This window comes from Alosa sapidissima, chromosome 4, assembly GCF_018492685.1.
Source record: "Alosa sapidissima isolate fAloSap1 chromosome 4, fAloSap1.pri, whole genome shotgun sequence".
Classification (NCBI taxonomy): Eukaryota; Metazoa; Chordata; class Actinopteri; order Clupeiformes; family Clupeidae; genus Alosa; species Alosa sapidissima.
In genome coordinates, this window is record NC_055960.1 from 24,527,306 (window position 1) to 24,537,305 (window position 10,000).

The following is a 10,000-nucleotide window of genomic DNA, read 5'->3' on the forward strand; positions in this document are numbered from 1 at the left end:
CCGCTGCTTCGACAAACGCACGGGAGCCTGAGCGTCATTTGTAATTGTCTGCTCCTCGCTCACGAAAGTGCACAAAAAGGAAAACTAAGAGAGGGGGGAAAAAAAGGAAAAAAGCAGAGGTTTGTGGGGGCTCAATAATGTGCGGTTCTATTGAAGCAGCCATGTATGTGTGTGTGGGTGTTTGCGAGTATGTATCTAGGCACGTAATTAAAAATAATGGCCACTGTCAATCTTTCAGCATTGATTTTATTGTAATAGCCTGTGGTATTCTTTCAGTGGTGCTTTCTTGGACATGTGTCTTTCAACTGCCCACATATTTCTTATCTCCATGTACACACTGAATAAATGTTAAGACCACCATTCCCGCTAGTATTTACCTAAATATCAGGTCAAGGATGAGAGCTTTTCTCTGCAGGTTGTTTTGAGTTGTTTTTCTTTTTCTGTTTTTTTTTTTTCTTTTTAGCCCACAATAGTCCCACTGAAGCGTTGTATTGGTAGACCAGTATTATCTGGTCTTTGTGGTCGCAGCTGTGGTGAATGGGAAATGTTTTAATGTGAAATTTAGAATCAACTCAACAATACTTGCTGTGTTTATTGCCAATGATGAATATAAGTTCAGAGATGTCATAGACTGCTTCTTTATTTTAAAAAGAAAAGATGTTTTGAATGTTGCTGATCAAAGCAGATTTGACGTGCTGCATAAGAAAGGTGCTGTATATGTGCTTGTAAGCTTGTTTGGGATTGTTTCCATCCAGCATATGTCATTTATTTAGATAATTTACAACTCATGTCAAACAGCAAAAAGACAGAGTTTTGACAATGCCTTTTATCTGTTGTTCCTTTATAGTGAAGTTTGAAGGTTGCCATGTCGTCGACTTACTTGGCTTCGAGAGCAGCGACCCGAACTACAGCGTGCAGCCGGACGGTTCTGTGTACGCTGAGAAAGACGTGGCGAACCTGACGGAGCCGGTCCAGTTCATGGTGACAGCACGTGGGCGTAGCCTGGAGGCGCATATCTGGGAGACGACAGTCAAGCTGGCCCTGGCAGGACACCCGTCTCAGGTGAGCCTGTGTTCCAAAATGTCCTTGCCAGTGACAAATTCTCCAATAGAACGTCAACTAGTTTCTATAACAGCTTGGACATTACAGTTTTTTTCTCAGTCGCTTTGGTGCATTTCTCAGATCAGAGTTGAAATTCATAAAATTGCTTGTTCAAATTCCATATCATCTCATCTCTTGTGCACATAATAAAAACAGGCAACTGATTGTGTAGAAATATCTGCTGTTTTTTACATATTGTCAAAATGCATGTCATGTTATCAAAATGCATTGTTCTAGTTCCATATTGAATAGTCCTACCCTATAAAACAAATAGGCCTTATTTCATTGCTTGAGTCATTACATAGTTACGACTAGTTGATGTAACTAGTTGTCATACAGGGTGTTTCCTATGTTTCACTGTAAATTTGTAACTTTTCCTTTGCACAATCCTGTAAAAGGCGTTATACTGTAACAATGTCTGTCAACAAATTGCAGTACAAACAATACAGTATAGTAAACATGTTGAAACATATCCAGTCAATTGCAATTAATCCCCAAAATAGCATGTAACTTTGCAACCTGTACGTAAATAGCTATGCCACACAGAACAAAGGTGGATTTGTTTAGGAAATTAGGAAATACTTAAAGAGTAAACTGTTATATTATGTGACAAAGCAGTTTGACTACCTTGTTCATGAACATTTGGCATAAGTACTTGTCATTCTGATTGCACTGACAGTTTTATTGGCATAAATGCTTGCTTTTGAGACATAAAATTAGCATCTTATGCATGATGCACACTTTTGCAGATAATCCACTATTTGGTGCAGTTTGCACTCATTGTTTGCACTAACTGTTGTGCAAACGTTAATGATGATTCGAGAAATGCACCAAAGCGACTGAGAAAAACTGTAACATTGCATCTCGCCGCAAAACGAAAGTAAACAGACACACACCGTGATCACAGCAACACATATAGAACTTGAACCCTAGTGGAACTTTGACTTTTGATTTTTTTTTTTTTTTTTTTGCTAACACATCTGTCTGGGTTCTCCCAGGATATCATGCTCTGGAGGCACTGAGTTAAATTGCTAGGCCTCTGCAACTTGCTAGTCTTTTCAGTACTTTTTGCTAACATGGGTTGACTGGCCATCCTTTACCTACTGCAGACCTTGAGTAGTGTACATTGGTAGGACGTCAGTTAGCTAATATTTCCAAATATATATCCATATTTTATGACTGGTGCCGTGAACCATGAGCTTTATTACTCAGGAGGATTTAAGGCATGGTATCACTACCGGTTATGTGTTCTGTGTTGGTATGCCATATTCTCCAACAGAGTTAAAGAGTTACTCTTGTATCTTATTCCAGCATTCGCTATCCTGTAATGTCGTAAATGTGTCCTACAAAGCAATTTCACAAACACGATGGCTTTGTCAACAACTGTGTGAAAACAGCAATGTGAATACCAGAAAATGGACTCGATTCAACACTGGGGACAATCTTTTTCACTAATCCAAAGGCTTAGTGTTTTCTATTCCACGCTCTCAAAACCAGCACATAATGTTCTTGTGCACTTACCGTACCAGCGCAAGTTATGTGCCAGCACATAACGTTCCCCCATCAAAACACCATCATGTACACCTCCTTCATCTGACAGCTGTCACTAGCTGTGAAAAGTGGCAATGGAGGAAAATGTCCCGATCCGTCGACTAGTGCTGTTCTCGTCCATTCCCATCTGCAAGGCGTTTGCCTGTGTGAATATGAAATTTTGTTTCTAAATACAGCACATTCAGTGGCTTGTTGATAAGCGTGTGTGTGTGTGTGTGTGTGTTTTGTTCATAATATGACAAGAAAGCATGGGAAAGCATACAAAAACATCTATTTGAATGGTTGTCTACTGGTTGTCCACTGACCTGATAATAGAGACCATGGAATAATTGACATTGATTGAGCTAATGTTCTCCTCGGGTGGAGGCAACTCGGAGCGAAAGGTGATGATGCAGGCCATGTATAATTATTTGACCAGAGAGAGAGAGTGCAAGAGCAAGACTCCGTAATGGAACAAGAAGTAATTATGTTTTAGCAGTCATCAAAATGTAGAAATTAGGTTTGAAAATTGATTGTTTTTTTGTTTTTTTTTGGGGGGGGGGGGGTTTCTCCACTCTCCTTGCAGTTCAAGACTGCAAGCGCTCACTGACTCACTGAGTTTCATGTCAGGTTGGGGCCATCTGTTCTGTTGCTTTTGTATGCTGTAGGCAGTGACGAAGTGGACATGTAGAGTACTGTTTATTTTACAGCATGAGACTGCTTAAATGAAATCCATGTAATTTTCTGTGCCTTGCAGCCCAGTGACTAACGACAGCAAGGGTGGTGATATATGCAGAGTCTCAAAGCACAAGTGATATGCAAAGTCAAAGAGTATGATAATGCCACGTCTTTGGTGCATTGCTCACACGTTTACCACAGTTTGACCTTGAGAATACAGGCCTGCTGGGATTCCATTTGCCAAACTACACCGTGCCCAACCACCTGCTCAACCACCACCCCAAAAAGTCCTCCAAACCCCTAAATCTGTCGTCATCTCTCGAGGGTCCAGGTGGCCCAAGTGACCAGCAGACAGGTCTCTTTAATCTCCTTCATGGGGTCATTGAATGGTCACACAAAACGGGAGTGGGATGGGGGTGGGATGGGTTGTCTGCTGCGGGGAAAGGGGAGGGGTTTCGGTTCGGACAGGCATGGTGTGGTGTCGGTACTGGAGGTGGTGGGCCCATTTTCCAAACGTCCTTCCCACGGGCGCATGGCGACTCTCTTTTCTCTCTCCCATTGGCAAAGTGACCCAAAAATGACAAACGGTGTGGCCCCACGAAAACGTCCAGTGAACAGCCAGAAACTACACACACACACACACACACACACACACACACACACACACACACATGTCCCTGGCTTTCCCATCCCATCCTCTCCTCTCTCCAAGGGTCACTGCCCAAAGTTCTGCTCCGGAGAGGACGCTCCGCCAAAACATATTCATCTTCAGCGGACAGTGGGATTAATCTCTGTGCCATCGAGAGGCACTACCACAGCCCCTCCACCCCGAATGAGTCCGGAGCATATTTCTGCAACTAGAGCGATATGACAGCGCAGCGGGTACTAGATGCAAAAGGGACTGTGTTTGCTGCACAACAGAAAAACAAAACAAGACAATCAAAGTGTGAGAGACTAGTGTGTAACGGAGAGACGTCAGTCCCATCCGTTGTCTAAAGTTGTCAAACTTGCAGACGAAGAAAAGAGAGTTTTATGTGGTTGTAATAAGTCTCACAGACAATGATTGATGAGTGTGATCTCTGGGGAGTCGATGGCACACACTCACCCACCCACACACACACACACACTGAAACAATGTAATGTGTCAAATCCGTGTGAGAACGAGTGTTTGTGCTGTCATCTGATCCGTTCTCTCCTGTCTGCAAATCAATGCTTTTGGGAGAGGAGCGTGTCAGCTAACGGGATTAGCTAACCGCAGCAGCACAACAAAACAGCATAATTAACAAACTGTCGCCGCAGTGACATTTAAGAACACCACCAATCAGCTGACAGAGAGCTTCCACTCAGGTGATTACAGCAGAAGATGGCTCAATTAGAGGGAATTGCGTGTCTCAGGATGTGAACCAATTTGCTGGAGGCATAAACAGATACCCACACACATTTGGCAGAATGATGACTTGGCTGTTTCTTGGCTTGGGTGTATCAAACAGATAAAGACCCCTGCTTTGATTGATTATCTGCATTCATATACAGTATGTGCCATTGGCAAAGTACCATGTATCTTCATGTTGTGAAGATAGTTTGATAGGAAATCCACAGGGTGTTGATGAATTTTGACTTTTTTTTACTTTTAGATTTTGTGGAATTTAATCAGATGTGTCCACCTTAAGCAGAACTAATTTGTCCCAATACAGCACTAACTTAGATTTTGTATCATGAAGCCTGGTTTATGAATGTGGCTTATAAGGGTAGTGGAGATTCCTGAAGTTAGTGTTATTCTCCAACAACACATGCTGTAGATTATAACCGCTGCCTAACCATATGAAGGAGATGAAGTAACTCCCAGGATGTAATTGCTTCACTGTACTATTATTGTCGTGTGTTATAAGCGATACAGTAATAATGTAGCCCATTGAAACAGAGTCGTTTGAACGTTAATTGGCATAGTACCCTGAGAGTTATTTAACTCCACGTAGCTGTTGTGCCTTTAAGTGAAAGTGTGTGTGTGTGATTTGGGTTTTTAATAATGTCATCCATTATGGCGGTGGGGTCCCAGGTGGCCTTTTTGAAGAGAGATGGGGAGAGAGTTGCAGAGTTGTGTCTGCCCACTCTCCCCATATCCACCCCCGCAACCAACCTTCCCGCCCGCCCCGGCGCTGTGTCACTTCCCTCTCAAGGCCAGACGCGGAGCTGAGGCACAGAATGATGAGCCCATTGTTGACGATTCAGGACCATTCTCCACGGGCCCTGGACTGGGTTTTTTTTGGGGGGGTTGCTTCTTGTCTTTTAGCCTAGTTTCAGTTTCCATGGTATGCTTACCAATGAAGTTTGGGCTAGGGGTGGGCGATATATATCGTCTGCGATAATATTGTGATTGTTGTTTTAACGATGTGCAAATTGACATTATCGAGTATTTAAATTACTTTGGGGAAAAAACACTCGAAATCACGCACTGAAGACTCATACAGTCCCAGGAGCTATGCGGGAGAAGTGCAGCAGAGCAAGTGTCACGTGATCACTAGTGGGTCACAACGTTGTCCCACACAGCCTAATGTTTATTTTGTGCAGGGAGAGTAGCCTACTTGGGATTTTATGCGGCTACTTCTGTTCAAGTAGCATTGTATGATGAGACAGTCACGTTTTTTCCTACACGGTATTATATGGAGAGAAAACATTAGCCTTTGAGTATTTTAATAGTCAGTTGTAAACAAATAACTATTCTCATGTAACTCTTTTGTAAATGGACTGAAGTTCGCTCTAAATATCTACGTTTACCGATTATGCTAACCGTTAGCATCTCTATGGGATTTCTCATATACATTAGTCATAAGCTAACACATTAGTTTCTATTCTGTAACTTGGAATGCTAGCCTACGTGATTGCTCTAAAACAAAACATAGAAGGAAATAACTGAGATGTAGGCTACTCTGTTGGTCTGCTCTTAGTTTTACAGTGAATCCTATGTAAAGGTTTGAAAGGAACTTCAGCTTCAGACTTTCTTTTGGGAAACTGTTAGGCCTATTCATCTTCTCGAATGTAGCTGGCTAGACCATGTCATTGCCACACACACAAGTGGGGGCAGAATGGGAAATGTGTAGAGTGACAATGCATTGGTTGATTTGGTTAAAAAGTCACAGGTTAGGTTATTGGTTATTATTGTAATGATGCTATTCATAAATAATGAGCTGTAAAGTAACTCAGACTTTAACAAAAACAATTTTTTAAAGGATATCGACTAATTATCGTTATCGTCAAAATCACAAAAAATATCGAGATATTATTTTTTGTCCATATCGCCCACCCCTAGTTTGGGCTCAGAGACTCAGTCTTTTCTACTGAATCTGTATTCTGTTGCATTTTTTCCCCTCTTTTTCAGAATGCATTTAGTTTTTCTCCTCTCTGCTAGCAACTTTCTCTTGTTCACTTAACTGATGGAAAACCTTACAGCCATGACAGAAGAATGTGATGAGTGTGTGTGTGTGTGTGTGTGTGTGTGTGTGTGTTTGTGTGTGTGTGTGTGTGTGTGTGTGTGTGTGTGTGTGTGTGTGTGTGTGCGTGCTTGTGTGTGTGTGTATGTGTGTGTCTGTGTGTGTGTGTGTGTGTGTGTGTGTGTGTGTGCGTGCGTGTGTGCGTGGTGTATGGTGGTTGTGGGGGTTTGCATTGTGTACTGTGGATGTTGTATTACATAATGAGGTGTACAGTAATTAGCCACAAAGCCTGATGGGAAGCATGACATTCCCATGAAGCATTTGGCAGATTAACAAAGAGCAGGAAATGAGGTTATCCCAACCCTGTGAAATGGAAATGTCACTATGGGTATTACATCCTGCCCTTTCCACCCAAGTCCTCTGGATACTGTATGTCCTCCTGCATCCTGTCTCTCACTGAACCATATATGCATCAGCAGAAGAGAGGGGAGGAGAGGAGAAGAGGAGCTGGTGACTTGTTTAGGGGAGGACAGAGTAGAAGTATTTAGATGATGGAGTGATGGTGGTGAAAAAGAAGAGAGGAGTACAGAGGGAGAGTACAGAGGGAGAGAGAGAGTTTTTAGAGTTCCACAGCCAAGGCGTGTTGTGCTAATTTTACTTATTTTTAAATAATAAATGTGATGTGACCTGTATGATGAATAATCTGCAAGCAATTCAGCAGAGAAAGAGGGATGTGAATTTGGATGCAACTTGTGTCCTTCGGTCACTAAGGTTTAAGGAAAGATTCGCCTTTGTTGCATGTTTTGAATATTTTGTCACTGTTAGAGCCTTTTGCAAACAAAATATTGGCTAAAGTGCTTCTATTTAGGCCTGTATGTTAAAGGAGAACTCCTGTTGATTACAACATAAGGCGCTCTTGTTCGAGGTTAGGGTTAGGGAAAAAAAAGAAAAAAAAATCAGTGCTATCTCATTTGAATTACCCTTGCGCATCCAGGCGGCTACAAAGCTATGCTATGATTGTTTTGAAAGTGCGATGTCAGAGTTGACAGAAGCTTTAAAGCAACTGAGAAAAGTTGTATTGTCATGACAAATCATACACTGAATTGTCAAAACATGTACACATTTACATAGCATTTAAGCAATTACTCTCTCTCTCTCTCTCTCTCTCTCTCTCTCTCTCTCTCATCTCCTATGTGCTGTTGACTGCCGTCAGCCTTGTCTCCTCTACAGCTGCTGAATCCCTCACTACCCCTCCCCCCCCCATACCCCAACCCCAACCCCACCCCCTCAGAGAGCCAGTGAACAGGCGGGCAGGCCAGGGACGTCTGCAGGAATGTTTTCAAAGGCTGCCCGAGCATTTTGATTGGCTGTGCCGTCGCCCCTGTAATCAGTCCCAGTGATGTCTGCCATTGTGAGACGGCAGCGGCCAGAGTGATGTCTGAGAGAGAGAGAGAGAAAGAGAGAGAGGGAGGGAGAGAGCCAATGGCCCGTTTTAATGAACAGATAGCTGGGTTTGGAGATAAGGGAAGGAGGGGTTATCAGTACAGAAACACATGTGGATGAAACAGGGACTCAGGGAGGAGAGGAGAGTTGGGGCTGGGGGGGGGGCTTGTTGGTGAACACCAGACACCCACCCCCTCCTCCCCTGCCGACCTCTACCTAAAGGTCATTGGGCGAGGCGTTCAGGTGCAAGGCTTGCCTGTTGCCTGTGTCTGGTACCACCCCTCCCTCTCTCTCTCTCTCTCTCTCTCCTCTCTCTGTCTGTGAGGGTGTTTTGTCTTTGTCAGGTGATTTCCCCTTCGCTGTATCTCTGTCTTTCATTCACTATCATTTGCTCTGTTCTTTCATCTCTCTTTTGTGGACCTTTATCTGTGCATGTGTGTGTGTGTGTGTGTGTGTGTGTGTGTGTGTGTGTGTTTCTGTGTGTTGTGTGCCTCCCATTTGCTGTGTCTCTGTCACTCTTTCTTTGCCCTCCCCCTTTCTGTCTTTCTCTATCCACTCTTCCTTTTACACTCTGTGAATCTCTCTCTCTGTCTCTATCTCTCTCTCTGTCTCTCTCTCTCTCTCTCTCTCTCTCTCTCTCTCTGTCTCTCTCTCGTTCTCTCTCTCATTAAATCCCCCCTCTGTCCATGAAGACTGGCGCACTGTTCTGGCAGGTAGCTGGGAGTGTTGCTGGGAGTGCTGTGGATGAGCACCGCTGAGGCAGAAGTGATGCTATCCTGCCACCACAGCTGCTTGCTGCACTCCACACACACACACACACACACTCTCTCTCTGAGCACCGTGTGTGTGTGTGTGAGAGAGAGAGAGACAGAGAGAGAGAGAGAGAAGCAGAGAGAGAGAGCAAGATACACACTTAACCACACCACACACTCACACACATGCTCAGTGCCAGCGCCCTGTGGTCAAACCCACTAAGCCATGAAGAATTAAAACACAAAGGAAGTGAGGACGTGTGGAGAGATGGAATCACACACTCTCTCATACATCTCTTTTACTCCCCCCCTCTCTCTCTATGTCTCTTAATCACTCTCTCTGGCTCTCTCTCTGACTCACTGTGTGCATGTACACACACACACACACACACACACACACATACACACACATACACACACAAACAATATGCTTGCTCTGGTTTCAGTCAGCATCTGTCATAGCTCTCTGTTGCTGACAAACCGTGTTTGTGCTGTGTTGATAGGCTGACCTGCACGCCCCGCCCGCCCGCCGTGCAGCAGCAGCAGCTCCCTGGCAGCTGGTGCAGTGAGAGGGATAGAGAGGAGCTCGGGTTTAACAAAATGGCCTTTCTGCACGACTCATGTTCAGAAATATAAAAAGAGAAGCAGAGATAGAGCACTGTGTGTGTGTGCGTGAGTGAAGTGTGTGTGTGTGTGTGTGTGGCTCTGTCAGGAGACCAGTCAGGAGAGGAACAGCAGGATTAGCCTCAAGCTGCCGATTCAGGAGCATCGTGCCGGTTTTAAAGAGAAGAGAGAAAGAGGGGGGACTTACACCGATAAATATCCATCTCAGCAGCCTCTTGCTCCTGAGGGTCGTTTCAAGCACTGTTTGTTTTTTTTTTTCCTCCTCTCTTTTTAAATGTGTGAAGCCGCTTGATCAAAATAGCATTAGCCTGTCCCTTGACAGCCCTGCTCCAGCGTAACCAGGTTCAACGTCTGTCACCGCGCAGTGGCAATTGTTTGGCTGCCAAAGCCCCCCACAAGCGGCAAAATGTCACAGAGTGGGCGTCTGCTGTAGCTGGAGTTTTT

General features: G+C 44.1%; 1 protein-coding gene across 1 annotated transcript in view; it reads left to right on the plus strand.

Moving 5' to 3' along the window:
• Positions 1–10,000, plus strand: part of cdh4 (cadherin 4, type 1, R-cadherin (retinal)) — a 230,326-nt gene that overhangs the window by 131,890 nt on the left and 88,436 nt on the right. The window contains exon 4 of the mRNA XM_042090357.1: positions 848–1,062. Coding sequence (XP_041946291.1) covers positions 848–1,062 — 215 coding nt within the window. The remainder of the gene's footprint in view (positions 1–847; positions 1,063–10,000) is intronic.